Source organism: Coregonus clupeaformis, chromosome 2, assembly GCF_020615455.1.
Source record: "Coregonus clupeaformis isolate EN_2021a chromosome 2, ASM2061545v1, whole genome shotgun sequence".
NCBI classification, from domain to species: domain Eukaryota; kingdom Metazoa; phylum Chordata; class Actinopteri; order Salmoniformes; family Salmonidae; genus Coregonus; species Coregonus clupeaformis.
The window spans coordinates 15183031-15205412 of record NC_059193.1 but is presented as its reverse complement, the minus strand read 5'-3'; the positions used below and the strand labels follow the sequence as shown (position 1 = coordinate 15205412).

At 43.6% G+C, this 22382-nt stretch overlaps 1 protein-coding gene across 1 annotated transcript in view; it reads right to left on the bottom strand.

The window, feature by feature from the left end:
• Nucleotides 1–901: 901 nt before the first annotated feature.
• LOC121530728 (arf-GAP with Rho-GAP domain, ANK repeat and PH domain-containing protein 3) overlaps nucleotides 902–22382 on the bottom strand; it is a 44962-nt gene continuing 23481 nt past the window's right edge. Inside the window, exons 14-32 of the mRNA XM_045226707.1 lie at nucleotides 21933–22037; nucleotides 19266–19419; nucleotides 18982–19084; nucleotides 18530–18728; nucleotides 18163–18226; nucleotides 17739–17902; nucleotides 17177–17389; nucleotides 16850–16958; nucleotides 15822–15969; nucleotides 15495–15563; nucleotides 15315–15389; nucleotides 13272–13389; nucleotides 11268–11396; nucleotides 10494–10630; nucleotides 10226–10344; nucleotides 9778–9841; nucleotides 9451–9594; nucleotides 3691–3729; nucleotides 902–2349 (exon numbers count right to left, since the gene is read on the bottom strand). Coding sequence (XP_045082642.1) covers nucleotides 1876–2349; nucleotides 3691–3729; nucleotides 9451–9594; nucleotides 9778–9841; nucleotides 10226–10344; nucleotides 10494–10630; nucleotides 11268–11396; nucleotides 13272–13389; nucleotides 15315–15389; nucleotides 15495–15563; nucleotides 15822–15969; nucleotides 16850–16958; nucleotides 17177–17389; nucleotides 17739–17902; nucleotides 18163–18226; nucleotides 18530–18728; nucleotides 18982–19084; nucleotides 19266–19419; nucleotides 21933–22037 — 2627 coding nt within the window. The 3' untranslated portion in view covers nucleotides 902–1875. The remainder of the gene's footprint in view (nucleotides 2350–3690; nucleotides 3730–9450; nucleotides 9595–9777; nucleotides 9842–10225; nucleotides 10345–10493; nucleotides 10631–11267; nucleotides 11397–13271; nucleotides 13390–15314; nucleotides 15390–15494; nucleotides 15564–15821; nucleotides 15970–16849; nucleotides 16959–17176; nucleotides 17390–17738; nucleotides 17903–18162; nucleotides 18227–18529; nucleotides 18729–18981; nucleotides 19085–19265; nucleotides 19420–21932; nucleotides 22038–22382) is intronic.

The following is a 22382-nucleotide window of genomic DNA, read 5'->3' as shown; positions in this document are numbered from 1 at the left end:
GCAGAGAGAAGGGGAGAGGGGAGAGAGAGAGGGGGGGGGGAGTGGGGAGAGAGAGAGGGGGGAGAGGAGAGGGGGGAGAGAAGGGGAGAGGGGGGAGAGAAGGAAGAGAAAGTGGTATAAGCGTCGGGAGGGATGCAGTTTTTTTGTTTGCATCCATACTAGCTGTGACAATTCTAAAGCGGTGTCAAAGATGGAAGTTGGAATAAAGATTTTAAAAGGACTAGAAAATTACCTTTAACAACAAGTAATAAAGAGTAACATTCATTATATATTTTTTATACCAGTCATTGACCATGAGGAGGAGAACTGCTAAGGAAAGCCTTCTACACGGCCTGGTTTAGTTATGTTGAACCTTTTTCTAAATATAGATTTGTCTCAGATTTGATAAGGCTTCTCATTTCAGAGGTCAGTAGAAACACAATCCACCCTCCCTTGAAAAGGCTTCTCATTTCAGAGGTCAGTAGAAACAGAAGCCATCCGCCCTTGAAAAGTCTTCCCATTTCAGAGGTCAGTAGAAACAGAAGCCATCCTTGAAAAGGCTTCTCATTTCAGAGGTCAGTAGAAACCGAAGACATCCGCCCTTGAAAAGGCTTCCCATTTCAGAGGTCAGTAGGAACAGAATTCACAAAAAAACAAGGCTGACTTTAAAAAAGGAATGTGATTGGACAAAGAGGACATACAGAGAATGGTGATTATTTTGCATGAGGTGTCACAATCAAGGCAATAAGAAGACAGAAGACCACCAGGTAATGAAAGAACTATGACTAAACGTGTAAACATCATTTACTCAGACAATAGCGCTGTGTTACTTCACACTACTTGCATTTACAAATAATGTGAAATTATATAAATCAAATTCTCAATCCTAAAATAGTGGAAAATTAAGAGATTGGACGCATCATAAAACTACAAATATCATATTTAATATAGTCCTTCATGTAGTGACAACAATGTGAAATACTGCATCATGAATATTGAAATGGTATAAGCATACAGAATAATGTACACTATTTACAGTAAATTGGGAATAAAACTAAGGGACGACAACACCATAGACACTTGGCAAAGGCAGTCAAATTGGAATATCTTATTGTGTATTTAGATTGATGAGAAAAAAAAGGGAGGATATCTTGAATACGGCATATTAATGAAAAAGCAGTAGACTTGGTAGTGCAAACATGAATTCATAATATTAAAATGTAGTGCCACTAATAATTATTATATTTGGCTCTATTCACATCATACAGTGGTTGTGCATGGTGAATAAAACTAAGAATCCATTTGTACTATCTAGAAGATAGTGTGCATACTGCCACCTACTGGTCAGATAGTGTAGCAACACTCTGGATTATCTGTGGCTGTCTAGAAGCAAAACTCTGTTTTTGTTACTTTCACAGTTTTTACAAAAAGAAAAGTTGATAAAATATCATTTCAAAAATAAATTAATACATACAGAGACTGTAACACACTTATATTTAAAATCCAGTTGATTAAGACTAAAAAAAAGAATGTTTAATGCCTAATGCATTACCATCAACAATGCCTGATGAGAGATCCATTTCTCTTCTCCCTCAGTGGTTTAGTAAACTATTCAAAAACAAGTACAAAAAGGTATCCCATAGTTAATAGCTAAAGCAATTAGCAAGGTTGTTATAATCCAAGAAGCATCTTTCAATATAAAACGGATATGTACATCACAGTGATAGCAGAGCAGTAAGTCGTTTGTAGGATAAAACATAAGTAAATGGTTATTCATACATGATCGTGTATTTTTGACACACCACCCAAACAAATGGGTTCTGTCCATACTCCCATGTTATTCCAGTCTTCTGTCTGTCTGTCTGAGTCTACATGTGCACACATATCTTCCTCTCCTCAGATAACATTCTTCTCTCCTGGCAGTTTCTCCTCATTCTCCGTCTTCTTGGTGAAGACGGAGGACAGTTCCTGGAGGAGCAGCTCCTGAGAGGGGGTACAGGGCCTGTGCTGCTGCCTCCTCCTCGGCACTGGCTGGGGAGACTCCTGGAGGTCCCCTCCTCCACCCAGCACCATGGTATCCAGAGAACCAGCAGGGGGCAGCAGACCCTCTCCTCCCAGCCCCAGAGAGTGCACCGGGTTGGGGCCGATCATGTGGTCCAGGGAGCCTGTCTTCCGGGGGCCCAGGCTGAGGCTCAGGGGCCGGTCAGGGACCTCTTGGGTCTCTGAGGTGTTGTTGGAGAGGAAGCTGGTCTCCAAGGACTTGAGGACTTGCAAACCGAAGTCTCCTACTTCCTCGTACAGGGGTTCTGGGGGTTCTGGGGGTTCTGGCTCTGGACGCTCCTCGAACGAGTCCTGCTGCACCTTCATGGGCTGGGTGGAGGAGAGGGGGGAGAGGAGAAGAGAAGAGAGAACAGAGGGAGTTAGAAACTCTCTGAATTTGAACCCAACCCAGAGTTCTTTGTATGTTTGATTATACACTATGTAAAGCTCTGGAAGGTTCGAGGCAAAAGCAGAATTAGAACCATTATAATAATAAAAGGGGTTACAATGTAACTATTTGTTAGGAATGATCAGATTTTAAGTAGGTATTAAGGAGATGATCTGCCATTACAGTGACAAAGAAACGTGTGGTTAATTTAATGGGACAAACATGGAAGGGAGTTACCCTTCTTCGACAATGACGTTAAAAACAACAGACTTCCTCTTATTAAGGTCTGGCCATTGTTCTGGCACCTCAGCAACAACCTCAAGGCAATTACTCAATACACCGAGGGACAAAAGAAAATTTCAAGGAAAAAAATTCCCTTGTAAATGCATTTTGGGCTGGGTTACTTCCAGTAGGTAGAACAGTAGCTTGGTCTCCCGAGTGGCGCCGTGGTCTAAGGCGCCGCATCGCAGTGCTAGCTGTGCCACTAGAGATCCTGGTTCGAATCCAGGCTCTGTCGTAGCCGGCCGCGACCGGGAGACCCCATGGGGCGGCGCACAATTGGCCCAGGGTAGGGGAGGGAATGGCCCGGCAGGGATGTAGCTCAGTTGGTAGAGCATGGAGTTTGCAACGCCAGGGTTGTGGGTTCGATTCCCACGGGGGGCCAGTATGAAAATTTTTATAAGAGCGTCTGCTAAATGACTAAAATGTAGCCTAATAACCACGGCAGACTGTTCTGTAAAACACAAGCAGGTACTTCACTAAGCCTCACCAGGCCTCCCCCTCAAGGCTAAGGGCCATAGAACCAGAACAATACTGGAGAACGACATCTCCTTCCCAGTCCATCCTGTTGTCTACACATCAACATCCTGATGCTGTAATACCAGGAAGTCAGGGCTTCCATCAGGAAGTGGATGCGTGGTTGGGTCAGATATAGTCCCTGTATAAACCAAGGGAATGTCTTTACACAGACAGAGAGAGGCTTTGGAGAACTGTTAGTTATGCGAGTTAGGAGAGCGTTAAACAAGTCCAATAGCAACCTTCAAAAGAAACATTGTGTTCTGTTTTCATCCTTAGCTTCTTGTTAGATGAGAATATTTTTTTGTTGTTGTAATTTAGCAGACACTCTTGTCCAGAGCTACTTACAGTAGTGAGTGAATACATTTCCTTACTGGTCCCCCGTGGGAATCAAACCCACAACCCTGGTATTGCAAGCGCCATGCTCTACCAACTGAGCCCCCGGGTTGAAAGTAAGGATGAAGATTCACCAAGGTGTGCATACTTACAAAGAACATGGAGAGAGTCCTTCTGGCGTGAAGCTTTCGCTGCAGAGAAAGACAAAAGACATTTAAGTGATAATGCCCGAGAAGCCGGTGTTTGGAGGATAGACTGGCACGGGTGTTGTTGGGCCCGATACGAAGTCGAGTGCTGCAAACCGTGCCAATATATCCTCCAAAACACCAGCTTCGAGGGCCTTATCACTTTTATACAACAGGTTACCAACATATTCAAATAATGATTTACATATTTTCATTTAAAACTTTATTTTGATTAATTTATTCATACTCTTTAATCCTTCCACAAGATACAGTTGAAGTCTGAAGTTTACATACACCTTAGCCAAATACATTTAAACTCAGTTTAATCCTAGTAAAAATTCCCTGTCTTAGGTCAGTTAGGATCACCACTTTATTTTAAGAATGTGAAAATGTCAGAATAATAGTAGAGAGAATTATTTATTTCAGCATTTATTTATTTTATCACATTCCCAGTGGGTCAGAAGTTTACATACACTCAATTAGTATTTGGTAGCATTGCCTTTAAATTGTTTAACTTGGGTCAAACCTGTTGGGTAGCCTCCGACAGAGCTGGGCCTCCTTGCCCCACACTCAGTTCTCCCACAAATAAGTTGGGTGGACTTTGTGGCCACTCCAATACCTTGCTTTTTGTCCTTAAGCCATTTTGCCACAACTTTGGAAGTATGCTTGGGGTTGTCCATTTGGAAGACCCATTTGCGACCAAGCTTTAACTTCCTGACTGATGTCTTGAGATGTTGCTTCAATATATCCACATCATTTTCCTTCCTCATGATGCCATCTATTTTGTGAAGTGCACCAGTCCCTCCTGCAGCAAAGCACCCCCCCACTGCATGATGCTGCCACCCCCGTGCTTCACGGTTGGGATGGTGTTCTTTGGCTTGCAAGCCACACCCTTTTTCGTCCAAACATAACAATGGTCATTATGGCCAAACAGTTCTATTTTGGTTTCATCAGACCAGAGGACATTTCTCCAAAAAGTATGATCTTTGTCCACATGTGCAGTTGCAAACCGTAGTCTTGCTTTTTTATGGCAGTTTTGGAGCAGTGGCTTCTTCCTTGCTGAGCGGCCTTTCAGGTTATGTAGATATAGGACTTGTTTTACTTTGGATATAGATACTTTTGTACCTGTTTCCTCCAGCATCTTCACAAGGTCCTTTGCATTTGTTCTGGGATTGATTTGCACTTTTTTAGCACCAAAGTACGTTCATCTCTAGGAGACAGAATGCGTCTCCTTCCTAAGTGGTATGACGGCTGCGTGGTCCCATGGTGTTTATACTTGTGTACTATTGTTTGTACAGATGAACGTGGTACCTTCAGGCGTTTGGAAATTGCTCCCAAGGATTAACCAGACTTGTGGAGGGTCTACAACATTTTTTCGGAGGTCTTGGCTGATTTCTTTTGATTTTCCCATGATGTCAACCAAAGAGGCACTGAGTTTGACGGTCGGCCTTGAAATACATCCACAGGTACACCTCCAATTGACTCAAATGATGTCAATTAGCCTATCAGAAGCTTCTAAAGCCATGACATCCTTTTCTGGAATTTTCAAAGCTGTTTAAAGGCACAGTCAACTTAGTGTATGTAAACTTCTGACCCACTGGAATTGTGATACAGTGAATTATAAGTGAAATAATCTGTCTGTAAACAATTGTTGGAAAAATTACTTGTGTCATGCACAAAATAGATGTCCTAACCGACTTGCCAAAACTATAGTTTGTTAATAAGAAATGTGTGGAGTGGTTGAAAAACGAGTTTTAATGACTCCAACCTATGTTTAGGTAAACTTCCGACTTCAACTGTATAGTCGCGACACAAATCTAGGGTTGCTACACAAGCCGGCTGGTTGTTTGTTCTATCGGTTCGGTTGCAGGAACACGACCCAGTCCTTCAGCCTTTTTGTTCTGTATCTATGGACGCGATCCAGTCGTTCAGTCTTTTTGTTCTGTATCTATAGACACGACCCAGTCTTTCAGTTCTGTATCTATAGACACAACCCAGTCGTTCAGTCTTTTTGTTCTGTATCTATGGACGTGACCCAGTCGTTCAGTCTTTTTGTTCTGTATCTATGGACACGACCCAGTCGTTCAGTCTTTTTGTTCTGTATCTATAGACGCGACCCAGTCGTTCAGTCTTTTTGTTCTGTATCTATGGACGCGACCCAGTCGTTCAGTCTTTTTGTTCTGTATCTATGGACGCGACCCAGTCGTTCAGTCTTTTTGTTCTGTATCTATAGACGCGACCCAGTCGTTCAGTCTTTTTGTTCTGTATCTATGGACGCGACCCAGTCGTTCAGTCTTTTTGTTCTGTATCTATGGACGCGACCCAGTCGTTCAGTCTTTTTGTTCTGTATCTATGGACGCGACCCAGTCGTTCAGTCTTTTTGTTCTGTATCTATGGACGCGACCCAGTCGTTCAGTCTTTTTGTTCTGTATCTATGGACGCGACCCAGTCGTTCAGTCTTTTTGTTCTGTATCTATGGACGCGACCCAGTCGTTCAGTTCTGTATCTATAGACACGACCCAGTCGTTCAGTCTTTTTGTTCTGTATCTATGGACGCGACCCAGTCGTTCAGTCTTTTTGTTCTGTATCTATAGACGCGACCCAGTCGTTCAGTCTTTTTGTTCTGTATCTATGGACACAACCCAGTCGTTCAGTCTTTTTGTTCTGTATCTATAGACGCGACCCAGTCGTTCAGTCTTTTTGTTCTGTATCTATGGACACGACCCAGTCGTTCAGTCTTTTTGTTCTGTATCTATGGACGCGACCCAGTCGTTCAGTCTTTTTGTTCTGTATCTATAGACGCGACCCAGTCGTTCAGTCTTTTTGTTCTGTATCTATAGACGCGACCCAGTCGTTCAGTCTTTTTGTTCTGTATCTATGGACGCGACCCAGTCGTTCAGTCTTTTGTTCTGTATCTATGGACGCGACCCAGTCGTTCAGTCTTTTTGTTCTGTATCTATAGACGCGACCCAGTCGTTCAGTCTTTTTGTTCTGTATCTATAGACGCGACCCAGTCGTTCAGTCTTTTGTTCTGTATCTATGGACGCGACCCAGTCGTTCAGTCTTTTTGTTCTGTATCTATAGACGCGACCCAGTCGTTCAGTCTTTTTGTTCTGTATCTATGGACACAACCCAGTCGTTCAGTCTTTTTGTTCTGTATCTATGGACACGACCCAGTCGTTCAGTCTTTTTGTTCTGTATCTATAGACGCGACCCAGTCGTTCAGTCTTTTTGTTCTGTATCTATGGACACGACCCAGTCGTTCAGTCTTTTTGTTCTGTATCTATGGACGCGACCCAGTCGTTCAGTCTTTTTGTTCTGTATCTATGGACGCGACCCAGTCGTTCAGTCTTTTTGTTCTGTATCTATAGACGCGACCCAGTCGTTCAGTCTTTTTGTTCTGTATCTATGGACGCGACCCAGTCGTTCAGTCTTTTTGTTCTGTATCTATGGACGCGACCCAGTCGTTCAGTCTTTTTGTTCTGTATCTATGGACGCGACCCAGTCTTTCAGTTTGTTCTGTATCTATAGACACGACCCAGTCGCTTCAGTCTTTTTGTTCTGTATCTATGGACGCGACCCAGTCGTTCAGTCTTTTTGTTCTGTATCTATGGACGCGACCCAGTCGTTCAGTCTGTTCTGTATCTATAGACACGACCCAGTCGTTCAGTCTTTTTGTTCTGTATCTATGGACGCGACCCAGTCGTTCAGTCTTTTTGTTCTGTATCTATGGACGCGACCCAGTCGTTCAGTCTTTTTGTTCTGTATCTATGGACGCGACCCAGTCGTTCAGTCTTTTTGTTCTGTATCTATGGACGCGACCCAGTCTTTCAGCCACAATCACTTTAAACTGAAGCTGGAAAGATGCAAACTAGCTGCATTTCGTTTTGTTTTACCAGTTTTCTATTTACATTTCTCTGTATATGTCCATAAAAATGATGCTGATTCATGATTTCGACTGGCTGAGAAAAGCTGCCTGCCTGCCTGTCTGTCTCTTCCCGACACATTCATTACTATGGGACAGCTGGAGATCGAATTTGAATATTGAAACAATGTTGCAAATGTCAGAGACAGACAGCCAGTTTTATACAAATCTCTGCTGTTGAAAACCAATTGCTAGTGTAAAAGAAATGGGAGATAATGTCTAGATGCTTTTTACAGTGGAGATCAAGTTTATAAATTGCCTGGCTGGGCTGATGAGACAGTGGATTGCACGGTGAGATGAAGCAGAGTAATTAGGCATTTCAACGTCATTGTTTTAGCCGGTGGTAATTTGTGGAATAGACACCGGCTGGAATGTGGTTTTAACCAATCAGCATCCAGGATTAGACCACTCGTTGTATAAATGGAGACAGTTTTCCTGACCCAGATTAAGCCTATTGCTGGACCAAAAATTATGCTTTGACTTGCTTTTTCAGTCCAGAACTAGTCTTAATCTGGGTCAGGGAAACTGGCCCATAGTGAATACTCTACAGTAAAGGGATAGTGAAGGACATGGAATACTATACATACTAGATACCAAAGGGTTACAGAAATGGGAGACAGAAAGGAGTGATCTCGATACAAAAACAAGCTTTGTGTGAAGTAAACAACTTGGGCTCAAAACATGCAAAACGTCAACAACAACCCAAACGTGCAGTACTGATGTGACTAAAGGCTCCCCATACTAGGTTCAGTTAGCTAAAGGCTCCCCATACTAGGTTCAGTTAGCTAAAGGCTCCCCATACTAGGTTCGGTTAGCTAAAGGCTCCCCATACTAGGTTCAGTTAGCTAAAGGCTCCCCATACTAGGTTCAGTTAGCTAAAGGCTCCCCATACTAGGTTCAGTTAGCTAAAGGCTCCCCATACTAGGTTCAGTTAGCTAAAGGCTCCCCATACTAGGTTCAGTGTGCTCCTAGCAGAACTCGGCTAGGTGAAACGAACGTCTGTGCCTCGCATACTCCCTTAAAAGACCTTTGCTTGAAAAACAAGGAAAAAAAAGTGGGAACATTACTGTTTGTCTCTCTTGAGATGCCGTAGCAACAACATAAGCAGTATACACTTCTTCAAAATAGTCCAAATTAATTCAAGAAATCTGTAATTCATTTTTGCCAAGGAGGTCTTAGTCGCACAATTTTCCATCTAACTAAGATGTTTGGTGCAGTATTTCTCAAGTGAAAGAATTTGCATGAAAACTAGTCGTCTCTAGTCGAATGACAACAAACACTTCATTGAATAATCCCGTCCATAGTTTTCACTCCTACTAGGAGTAGTACTGTTGACCAATAACCGACGAAAGGGGTGTAGACTTCGGCTACCGAACTTCGACTTGCCTCTAGAAAAAAATGTGTGTGAGCGAACAGCCGAAAAACCCCCTGCCTAACAGCAAAACGATAAAAAATACCACAAAATGTTGTCATAATACATGCGCAAATTGTTTCAACTGGGAAGCACACAACAGGCTTAAAAGTATAGGGTGGGTAGAGGGTGTGGGTGGTTGTCTCCTGCAGAACCATACCAGAGTCTGATTGGCTGACAACATGGTAGAGTTGGAACGTACTAGGGTCTGATTGGCTGACAACATGGTAGAGTTGGAACATACCAGAGTCTGATTGGCTAAGAGCATGGTTGAGTTGAAGTCGAAATTGGTTGAGTTTAAACATACCAGAGTCTGATTGGCTGACAGCATGGTAGAGTTGGAACGTACTAGGGTCTGATTGGCTGACAGCATGGTAGAGTTGGAACGTACCAGAGTCTGATTGGCTGACAGCATGGTAGAGTTGCTCTCGTGTCCGTCCCCTCTGATTGGTACTAGGGGCATGGTCCCAAACTTCTGTTTGGAGATATCTGAGGAGGAGTGACGTCTCAACACCGGAGGTCGGGTGTCATCATTCTGTTAGAGGGAATCAAACGAATCAAAATTTAATCGAATGGATGAAATGAAACAGACATAAGTAAAAATCTAAAGCGTAGGTGTTACACCCAAAAAAGACTGGGGAAAGCAAACTCTAAATCATGTAAAAGTGTTGCAAAACAACTCATACACTGAGGAGGGGAACTAGGCTCCACAACATACCTGTGCTTTGAGGAAATTGGTGACCCAGTCCCACAGGTCAGACTCACAAAAGCAACAAAGGTACCTGGGAGACACAAAAACACAAAGCAGTGATTAGCTCTTAAAGGGGAGGAGGGAGGTCTCATTTAAAAGGGGAGGGGAGAGGCAGATCTAAAACAAGACATTCCAACCTCCCCCCAAAAACAATGTAGTCCACTTACATAACATCATAACATCCTATGTCATGCCAAAACCATTCAATATACAGTAAACAATGAGGATTTCAATGAGGAATTTCAAATACTTGAGAAAACATGATGTATGTCCTATAAGAATATGTTTCAGTCTTATCCAATAGAAGTTGTGATTCGAGATTTCCCAGACATCCTTTGCAATGACCCAAATAATTTGCAGCAAAATCGTGCTATTTCCTTTCATTGCCAGACAAGATTTTGAAGTGAACACCTACAGCTGATGTTTCTCCATCATCAGAGTAAAGCCCCATCTAGTGGGCGGTTTCAGCTTCTTTCGAATTCCCATGTAGATCTTCATAGACTTCAGAGCCCATTCCTTTTCAGGCTTGATGCTCTGAAATGACAGGCGTACTGTACAGTGAGAACATATTTATAGGAAAGACAAACTGGACAATCACAGCTCCACCTGCGATAACTACACTGGCCCATATGAGCGCAGAGGTCCATCTTCAAGGTGTGACCGTGACGCGAGAGCAGAAATACCTTTTTGTCCTTCAGCAGCAGCAGCCTGTGGTCTTTGATCTGAAAGGTGTGTTCCTGAAAGCCTTTTCCGTGGAGGAGTTTGGGGGGCTCTTCACGACACTTAAGAACTCCCATCTTCATTATCTCACTCTGGTAGGCTGTGAATTAAAAAACATCATAATTGCAATCATACTGTGTATAACAATGACAGTCTCCAAATAAGTGGTCACGCATGAACGTAAGAGCAACAACAAAATTGGGCTGATTAAAATCGATGATCAAAAATCAAAGAGGGTCATTTGATTGTGATTGTTTGGATTGATAGACCAAGCTAATGATTGTGATTGTTTGGGATTGATAGACCAAGCTAATGATTGTGATTGTTTGGATTGATAGACCAAGCTAATGATTGTGATTGTTTGGGATTGATAGACCAAGCTAATGATTGTGATTGTTTGGGATTGATAGACCAAGCTAATGATTGTGATTGTTTGGGATTGATAGACCAAGCTAATGATTGTGATTGTTTGGGATTGATAGACCAAGCTAATGATTGTGATTGTTTGGGATTGATAGACCAAGCTAATGATTGTGATTGTTTGGATTGATAGACCAAGCTAATGATTGTGATTGTTTGGATTGATAGACCAAGCTAATGATTGTGATTGTTTGGGATTGATAGACCAAGCTAATGATTGTGATTGTTTGGGATTGATAGACCAAGCTAATGATTGTGATTGTTTGGATGGAAAGGATAAGCTAATGAGCTGTTTCTCCGGGCTGCGCAGTATTCACCAGTCAGGATGTTAATGCCCTCTCCTTTGGGAACTCTCTTCACCACCAGGTAAGCGGAACTAGGATCAGCCATTTTACACCACTGTAGTGCCTGCTCCAGCACTTTCTCTTTGGGGTGTAGGGGGCGCTCTGTGGAACAAAGACAACATTTGAACATTAAAAAAAATAAAATAAAAACCTGAAGTGAAACTATACAGTATGATGTCCTGGAATTTCCTTCCGTAAAAAATATAAGGGGAATACAACTAGACTGTGAGAAAGTCTTCACGTTTCAAAGATAAACTATCCCAGCCAGAGCCCGGATCTTGAACATCTCTGGAGACACCTGAAAATAGCTGTGCAGCGACGCTCCCCATCCAACCTGACAGAGCTTGAGAGGATCTGCAGAGAAGAAATGAGAGAAACTCCCCAAATACAGGTGTGCCAAGCTTGTAGCGTCATACCCAAGAAGACTCAAGGCTGTAATCGCTGCCAAAGGTGCTTCAACAAAGTACTGAGTAAAGGGTCTGAATACTTATGTAAATATGATAATGCAGTTTTTAATTTTTTATAAATTATAAACAGATTCTAAAAACCTGTTTTTGCTTTGTCATTATGGGGTATTGTGTGTAGACTGATGAGGGGGAAAAACAATGTAATCAATTTTTGAATAAGGCTGTAACGTAACAAAATGTTGAAAAAGTCAAGGGGTCTGAATACTTTCCGAATGCACTGTAAATGCTATTTTGAGCTGTTTTTAGATGTTCTACAGTATTCCCAGTCAGAGATAGTAACACCATGCTCCTCACCCAGTCAGAGATAGTAACATCATGCTCCTCACCCAGTCAGAGATAGTAACACCATGCTCCTCACCCAGTCAGAGATAGTAACACCATGCTCCTCACCCAGTCAGAGATAGTAACACCATGCTCCTCACCCAGTCAGAGATAGTAACACCATGCTCCTCACCCAGTCAGAGATAGTAACATCATGCTCCTCACCCAGTCAGAGATAGTAACACCATGCTCCTCACCCAGTCAGAGATAGTAACACCATGCTCCTCACCCAGTCAGAGATAGTAACACCATGCTCCTCACCCAGTCAGAGATAGTAACACCATGCTCCTCACCCAGTCAGAGATAGTAACATCATGCTCCTCACCCAGTCAGAGATAGTAACACCATGCTCCTCACCCAGTCAGAGATAGTAACACCATGCTCCTCACCCAGTCAGAGATAGTAACACCATGCTCCTCACCCAGTCAGAGATAGTAACACCATGCTCCTCACCCAGTCAGAGATAGTAACATCATGCTCCTCACCCAGTCAGAGATAGTAACACCATGCTCCTCACCCAGTCAGAGATAGTAACATCATGCTCCTCACCCAGTCAGAGATAGTAACATCATGCTCTTCACCCAGTCAGAGATAGTAACATCATGCTCTTCACCCAGTCAGAGATAGTAACATCATGCTCCTCACCCAGCCAGAGATAGTAACACCATGCTCTTCACCCAGTCAGAGATAGTAACATCATGCTCCTCACCCAGTCAGAGATAGTAACACCATGCTCCTCACCCAGTCAGAGATAGTAACATCATGCTCTTCACCCAGTCAGAGATAGTAACATCATGCTCCTCACCCAGTCAGAGATAGTAATATGATGCTCCTCACCCAGTCAGAGATAGTAACACCATGCTCCTCACCCAGTCAGAGATAGTAACACCATGCTCCTCACCCAGTCAGAGATAGTAACACCATGCTCCTCACCCAGCCAGAGATAGTAACACCATGCTCTTCACCCAGTCAGAGATAGTAACACAATGCTCTTCACCCAGTCAGAGATAGTAACACCATGCTCTTCACCCAGTCAGAGATAGTAACATCATGCTCTTCACCCAGTCAGAGATAGTAACACCATGCTCTTCACCCAGTCAGAGATAGTAATATGATGCTTCTCACCCATTCAGAGATAGTAATATGATGCTTCTCACCCAGTCAGAGATAGTAATATGATGCTTCTCACCCAGTTGTCCTTCCTCTATGGCCTCGAACGTCAGCCACACGTCCTTCTCCCCTGCTGGGACGTTCCTCATGTACAGGACCTGGTTAGTCAACTCCTCAGCACCCATGGTTGGAGACACCTACAGAGAACCAGACCTTAGAGAGATACCTACAGAGAACCAGACCATAAAGAGATAGCTACAGAGAACCAGACCATAAAGAGATAGCTACAGAGTTCCAGACCATAAAGAGATAGCTACAGAGAACCAGACCATAAAGAGATAGCTACAGAGAACCAGACCATAAAGAGATAGCTACAGAGTTCCAGACCATAAAGAGATAGCTACAGAGTTCCAGACCATAAAGAGATAGCTACAGAGAACCAGACCATAAAGAGATAGCTACAGAGTTCCAGACCATAAAGAGATAGCTACAGAGAACCAGACCATAAAGAGATAGCTACAGAGTTCCAGACCATAAAGAGATAGCTACAGAGTTCCAGACCATAAAGAGATAGCTACAGAGTTCCAGACCATAAAGAGATACCTACAGAGTTCCAGACCATAAAGAGATAGCTACAGAGTTCCAGACCATAAAGAGATAGCTACAGAGTTCCAGACCATAAAGAGATAGCTACAGAGTTCCAGACCATAAAGAGATAGCTACAGAGTTCCAGACCATAAAGAGATAGCTACAGAGTTCCAGACCATAAAGAGATAGCTACAGAGTTCCAGACCATAAAGAGATAGATACAGAGAACCAGACCATAAAGAGATAGCTACAGAGAACCAGACCATAAAGAGAGCTACAGAGTTCCAGACCATAAAGAGATAGCTACAGAGAACCAGACCATAAAGAGATAGCTACAGAGAACCAGACCATAAAGAGATAGCTACAGAGAACCAGACCAGAGCATGTTTGCTTCCTAGCTCATCTACAGAAATGCTCATGTCCAGCATGTATAGTCTAGGTGATGGTAGATGGTTATCATCGGAAATCCCAGACCTAGGGCAACATTGGTACATTGTGGGAGGCCACCTGTCTGTCTAGGTCAGGGGTCTCCAACCTTTTCTTGCATGAGAGCTACTTTAAAAAAAAGATGTTGTGAGCTACTAGTTGTTTTTTTCTAGCTTTCAAATAGGCCCATTCTTCTCCGCTACCCTGCAACTCTTCTTTGGTGTACAAGTGATGTGTTTTCTGTCAATATAACTAGTAAAATAATGGTTAATAAACAACTAAAGGGGGCCACATAAAATTATATTCAGTGTTTTCCTGAAGTCTGTTCTGTTTAATTTTTTTCCTGTTTTTTTTCTCCACAATATTACAATTATTCAGAGAAACAATTGAAATTGATGTTCTGAGACAATGTCAATGATTAAATCACATCAGAAGACCATTTTTTTTAGGTCTGGAATAAAAAGCGAACAAAAAATGATTTGAGTGTAATTTAATTGCACATCTAGCAAGAGAGGAACGTGTCAGTCTAGCGATGTATCTGCTCTTTAGGCCTGCTGCTGCAGAGTTAGCTAAACAATCTCCACCCAATTGATACAAATAATCCTGATATAGTTCTGTCAGGTAAACCTACTTTGCATTTAATTGAGAAGGTTTTTTTGGGGGGAAAGTCTTTCTGTCTACCCACAAGACGGTTATCACTAGCCTACTAGCATCGCTAACTGCCGACAAACGGGCGCACCACACAGACAGACAAGGGCAATATTGAAATTAAAATCGGCAGATATTGTGTTACATTTGGCTTTTTAAACCAATCGTGGCTAACTAGCGTTGGGATAATGTCAATGTGGCTTTGATTGGATAGAACCAGGAGCTTTATGTTAATGACGGTTTGCGATGGAACACATTTATAAAAATTGAATGTACTTCCAGAATTGATGGGCGTGCTACTCATAGGTGGGCTGCTAGCTACTGGAAGCTACTGGATCTACCTGTTGGAGACCCCTGGTCTAGAGAGACTAGTGGAGGGTGGAGAGGCGCCACCATGTGGTTAAATAATAATAGCATCTTTCATGAAATTAAAATCAGAAGATATCCCGGCGCCACTTACCTTCAGAGTTATGCAGCAGTCTGGCATCTTCTTCTCCAGGTACACTTCAATGATCAGGTCACCTGCTTGAGACAGCTGCACATACAGGATACTTATTACAGACAATCGTTTGTCCAACCAATGTGTTCTAACCCTTCATAAATCTTTATAAACGGTTTATATATCCTTCATAAAGTGTACCTGTGTGTCCTTCCAGGTGGTGATGAGGCTGAGCTCCAGTTCTATCTGGGTCTGTTGCTCCTCATCAATCTGAACAAACACAATCAAACATTTACTAATCATTCATTAGATTACAGAACAGATTGACCTGGGCCATGTTCAGTAGGGCACACTGTAGCAAAACAGTTTGCAGTGAAATGTGAACATCTGTACTCTGATTGGACAAGTTCAGGTAGGTAGTACCTCCTCGTTTCAATCCATTCAGAATGCTTTCTACATATGGAACACAACCCTGATTTCTAAGTGATGCATTTGAGCTTTGACCCTCTCTGGTTCGACTATACTCACATCAAAGACATACAGGTAGTTGTCTATGAGGTCTTCAACGATCTTCACCTCGTGTTCTCCTTTCCCGTCTGTCTGGAAGAGGCTGGGGGCGAACAGCAGGGACAGGTTCTTGGTACACATCTGGTTCAGGTCTGCACACTTCTGAACCCTGGGACCGAGAGAGAGAGAGAGAGAGAGAGAGAGAGAGAGAGAGAGAGAGAGAGAGAGAGAGAACACTTCTGAACCCTGGGACCGAGAGAGAGAGAGAGAGCGCACTTCTGAACCCTGGGACCGAGAGAGACAGAGAGAGAGAGAGTGCACACTTCTGCTGTGATCAAGAGAGAGAGCACACTTCTGAACCCTGGGACCAAGAGAGAGAGAGAACACTTCTGAACCCTGGAATCGAGAGAGAGAGAGAGAGAGAGAGAGAGAGAGAGAGCACACTTCTGAACCCTGGGACCAAGCAACAGAGACAGAGAGAGAGACAGAGAGAGCACACATTTGACATTTTTTACATTTTAGTCATTTAGCAGACGCTCTTATCCAGAGCGACTTACAGTTAGTGAGTACATACATTTTCATACTTTTTCATACTGGCCCCCCGTGGGAATCGAACCCACAACCCTGGCGTTGCAAATGCCATGCTCTACCAACTGAGCTACACCTCTGAACAAGAGAGAGAGAGAACACTTCTGAACCCTGGGAGAGAGAGAGAGAGAGAGAAAGAGAGAGAGAGAACTTCTGAACCCTGGGGACCGAGAGAGAGAGAGAGAGAGAGAGAGAGAGAGAGAGAGAGAGAGAGAGAGAGAGCACACCTCTGAACCCTGGGACCAAGAGAGAGCACAAACAGTTGCCAACTTGGCAGTGAGGTTGTCTAAGTATGATAAATTGGCAGTGAGGTTGTCTAAGTATGATAAATTGTACAGTTTAGGGGTCAATTCTATTTGAATTCAGGAAGAAAATTTGAAATGGAATTGACCCCAACTCTGCTTAGTTGCCAGTGATGTTACCTAAACATTAAAAATGGTCCAGTTTGAGGGGCTACTGACCTATAGAGGTGGCTGATGAGAGCAGCCAGAGTCGTCCTGTTGACTCTGGGTAAACTACGGATGATCTCCTTGTATCTGTCCAGACGCTGGCTCTTATCCTTGGCTGTTCCTATAAAAAAGGGACAAACAGGAACCAGTTCGATTTCAAAAGGATACGTTATGGTACATCCTGACGAGCACCAGTGAAACAGCTTGGTGGAAGCCCTATAACTCTGAGGGGACCAAGAGGACTAGGTCGAGTGATTAAGTCAGAGACACAACTTCGAAAACACAACAAAACAGTAGCTTCATATGTATGCTGTCTGTGATGATAACACTGGTACTTACTGACAGCCTCCTTCCATAGTGGATGCAGGTCAGCCATGAAGATGGGGTCGTCTATCTCCCTGAAGAACCTCTTCAACACGTCGGTCACGTCCTCAATGAAGTTATCCCCGATCCGGAGCTTGACGTTCCGAGCATCGTTCCTGAACTCCTCCATCAGTAGCTTGATCCTGGACGTGGCTCCGTTCTTCCTGTAGATCCCCTCATGACCCAGACCTGGACGAGCAGATCACAGATCAGATCCTGTACATCAGTATTAAGCTAGTATTTCCTGTCTCTGTCTGTCATAAAGTACAGCTAAACTGGGAAAAGAAACACTACAGTGCACAGGCCACTGCAGAGTTATAATGAATTGATTAACTATTTATAAACCCCTTTATATACATTGGTATTGTATACCTTAATATAAAAAGGATGACTTCTACTGAAAATGCATCAAATGCTATGGATCCTATCATGGATCCACAAGATCACAGGAAAATGTGCCATTTTGTCGTTGATAACGCAGAATCCTCTATCCTTTGCTATAATGGAATGGAATGGAATATCCAGACTCCTCCCTCACCATATTGAGTGATGAAGGCGATGCAGCTGTCTACAATGATGGGGATGTCATTCCTGCTGAGCTGCTGTTCTCTCAGGGTGTTGCCCTTCCCTCCAGCAGCTCTCTGGATGTCTGCGTACCACAGGGAGAAGTCTAACCGACCCATCCCCTGGAGGTGCAGCGTCCTGGGGGGGGGGGGAAGACATGTTGATACTCAGAGGTGAAGGTTCAGAGAAAATCACGACTGCAAACTCACTCGGAGTCCAGCTCCAAAAAACTAATTTACATTGTAAAAAAAATTTTCATTCTGGAAATTCCATTCCCCACCAATTCCACCCTTAGCTGGGTATATTATAGGCGCCAAACTAGCCATGATATGTTGACATACTGTGTAATTAATATACAGTATGTACTGAATGAGAAAAGGAAGAGACTGAAAACCAACCTTCCTTTTTCAACCAAAACCAGAATTTCCTTCTTCTCATGGTTTTGGTTCTCAGTTACTATACCTAGGAGACAAACACAGAACAAATGGAAGACCGGACCAAATCATTCATCAGCAGACAGTTGCTCAAAGAAACGATGCTTGGGGTAGTTAAGGCCCAGAAATGTCCATGATCAAGCTGGCAGTAGGCTTTTTTCTTTATAGTCAGACGGGTTTTAAATGACTATAGTACCCCACTTTGTTGACAGTTTATTACAATCCATAGTTAGGGCATAAAATGTCTCAATGAGGAGTTACCAAACGTTATTTGAGCAACCACATTACCACACAGTGCCCAGTAAAGCTAGGGTCAGGACAGGAGACTCACTGAGCTCTTGCAGACGTTTAAGGTTGATAATGTCCTCAGCTGCTCCATCGTTCCCAGGGCAGATGAAGAGGTTAGACTTCTGAAGGACAAAATATCCCTCTTTCCACTGAGAAGGGTCTCGCATGGCCTTGTAGCGCAGGACTCCCACCCGCTCAAACTCCCTCGCTAGCAGGCAGTGGCAGCTTAAAGGTGTGGCGGCCTGAGGAAGGGAACACAGGAAGTGGTTAAAGTACAGGAGGGAACACTGAACAGACACATACCAGGCTAGTACAGTCCATAGACTGTGTTAGTCAGAAAGGAGGAAACACTTCACTGTAACCCCTCCCTTAAGTACGCATAGGACATTACAACGTTCAGAGCTGAAAGAGCTCTGACAATATCAGTAAAGCTGAACATTGGCATTATCAGTGTGCAGGCCTTGCACTCTTCTGGGATAGAAAGTAATCTCATACCTTTCCGATGGCCTTGGCCCAACATTGCAGTGCCTCAGGAGTTTCCAATCCAAACTGATAGAGCTTCTCTGAGGACAAGTACAGTTCAAACGTATAGAGAAACCTACAACGAGACACAGGAACAAAAGAGAAGGGCACTAGATCAACGCTAGTTGGTAGATACCTGTACATTGAGTGGCAGTGATATAACCATTTCATGCTAAACGTATCTTTTCCACGTGTTTGAAATAGACAGTGTGATTGACCACCTTCATTAGTTACTATGCCATGACTGGTCCTCTAACCTGTCAATGAAGCCGTTGTTGTTGCAGGAGTCCGGCCTGCTGACCCCCAGACAGAGGATGTCTTTGACGTTGATCTTCATGCTAGGATCAGGACATCGGTCAGACTCATAGAACAGAAGAGACCTCTCCACCGTGCACCAGTACTTCTGGAAATCTGGGGGAAAGTAACAGCAAAAGTATTGGCTGTTACTTTCTAAATAGTCTCGCGTTGCCACTTAAGAATCTCGTTTATCCCTATTAGAGTGTACAAACGTGAAGAAGCCTGGAAATCGAGGTCCCTTTCAAAAAAAATTACATTTGGGATTTTTATGATGGGCTGCGTTTTTTAAATTTTATTATATATTTATTTTTTTCACCTTTATTTAACCAGGTAAGCCAGTTGAGAACAAGTTCTCATTTACAACTGCGACCTGGCCAAGATAAAGCAAAGCAGTGCGATAAAAACAACAACAACACAGAGTTACATATGGGGTAAAACAAAACATAAAGTCAAAAATACAACAGAAAATACACTGCTCAAAAAAATTAAGGGAACACTAAAATAACACATCCTAGATCTGAATGAAATAATCTTATTAAATACTTTTTTCTTTACATAGTTGAATGTGCTGACAACAAAATCACACAAAAATTATCAATGGAAATCAAATTTGAGAGTCCTGTCTGGATTTGGAGTCACCCTCAAAATTAAAGTGGAAAACCACACTACAGGCTGATCCAACTTTGATGTAATGTCCTTAAAACAAGTCAAAATGAGGCTCAGTAGTGTGTGTGGCCTCCACGTGCCTGTATGACCTCCCTACAACGCCTGGGCATGTTCCTGATGAGGTGGCGGATGGTCTCCTGAGGGATCTCCTCCCAGACCTGGACTAAAGCATCCGCCAACTCCTGGACAGTCTGTGGTGCAACGTGGCGTTGGTGGATGGAGCGAGACATGATGTCCCAGATGTGCTCAATTGGATTCAGGTCTGGGGAACGGGCGGGCCAGTCCATAGCATCAATGCCTTGCTTTTGCAGGAACTGCTGACACACTCCAGCCACATGAGGTCTAGCATTGTCTTGCATTAGGAGGAACCCAGGGCCAACCGCACCAGCATATGGTCTCACAAGGGGTCTGAGGATCTCATCTCGGTACCTAATGGCAGTCAGGCTACCTCTGGCGAGCACATGGAGGGCTGTGCGGCCCCCAAAGAAATGCCACCCCACACCATGACTGACCCACCGCCAAACCGGTCATGCTGGAGGATGTTGCAGGCAGCAGAACGTTCTCCACGGCGTCTCCAGACTCTGTCACGTCTGTCACGTGCTCAGTGTGAACTGCTTTCATCTGTGAAGAGCACAGGGCGCCAGTGGCGAATTTGCCAATCTTGGTGTTCTCTGGCAAATGCCAAACGTCCTGCACGGTGTTGGGCTGTAAGCACAACCCCCACCTGTGGACGTCGGGCCCTCATACCACCCTCATGGAGTCTGTTTCTGACCGTTTGAGCAGACACGAGCACATTTGTGGCCTGCTGGAGGTCATTTTGCAGGGCTCTGGAAGTGCTCCTCCTGCTCCTCCTTGCACAAAGGCGGAGGTAGCAGTCCTGCTGCTGGGTTGTTTCCCTCCTACGGCCTCTTCCACGTCTCCTGATGTACTGGCCTGTCTCCTGGTAGCGCCTCCTTGCTCTGGACACTACGCTGACAGACACAGCAAACCTTCTTGCCACAGCTCGCATTGATGTGCCATCCTGGATGAGCTGCACTACCTGATCCACTTGTGTGGGTTGTAGACTCCGTCTCATGCTACCACTAGAGTGAAAGCACCGCCAGCATTCAAAAGTGACCAAAACATCAGCCAGGAAGCATAGGAACTGAGAAGTGGTCTGTGGTCACCACCTGCAAAACCAGTCCTTTATTGGGGGGGTGTCTTGCTAATTGCCTATAATTTCCACCTGTTGTCTATTCCATTTGCACAACAGCATGTGAAATGTATTGTCAATCAGTGTTGCTTCCTAAGTGGACAGTTTGATTTCACAGAAGTGTGATTGACTTGGAGTTACATTGTGTTGTTTAAGTGTTCCCTTTATTTTTTTGAGCAGTGTATATATATAGTGTGTGCAAATGTAGCAAGTTATGGAGGTAAGGCAATAAATAGGCTATAGTGCAAAATAATTACAATTAGTATTAACACTGGAGTGATAGATGTGCAAGAGATGCAAATAGAGATACTAGCCAGTGGGTTTGGCGACGAATTTGTAGTGAGGACCAGCCAACAAGAGCGTACAGGTCACAGTGGTGGGTAGTATATGGGGCTTTGGTGACAAAAAGGATGGCACTGTGATTTTTAGAGAGAAAGAAACTACAAGTAACTAGGAGTAACTTCCAAATCACAACGCTCTGTTTTGCTGTAGAGAGACTCCAGCCATGGACAGTGGGTAGTGTATTTCCTAACAGAGCAGTATTGGCCCAGTCAGTATTTGGTTTGTTCTCTTCAGGCCTTTATGCTGATGTTACTGAGGAGGCAGTATTCCTCTATTCAACCGCTGCCAAGTGGTGTGCTGTTAGCACCTGCCAACACACACACACACACACACACACACACACACACACACACACACACACACACACACACACACACACACACACACACACACACACACACACACACACACACACACACAGGCCTACCTTCTCGGGTTTTCCTTGATAATGTCCCTTTGTTCATTGAGGCTGACTTGTAGAGATAGCCGGAATGAAGCACCGCCTGCATAATCTCATCATACACACTGGGGTCTGAGGAAACAGGGAGGAACATCCGAAAAAATACATTAGGAAGATAGAGAAGTTTTAAGTCTAGCCATCACACTGTACACGTTGGGGTCTAGGCAAACAGGTCAAAACGTTAAAGTCAAACTTCATAAAAGAGTTTCATGAATAAGCCATAATAAATGCATTTACAAGATGATAAATTGTCCATAAATTATTAGGAATTTGATAAATGCTTATGAATTGAAATGCAGATTGTGTTTCTAAATAAGTTTTCCCTCCAGTGTTCTAGTTGTACTGTTTCAATAGAGATCGTGTGAACTGTGTTCATATTTTACTCCAACAACACTAGAGGTCAACATACAGAGGAAG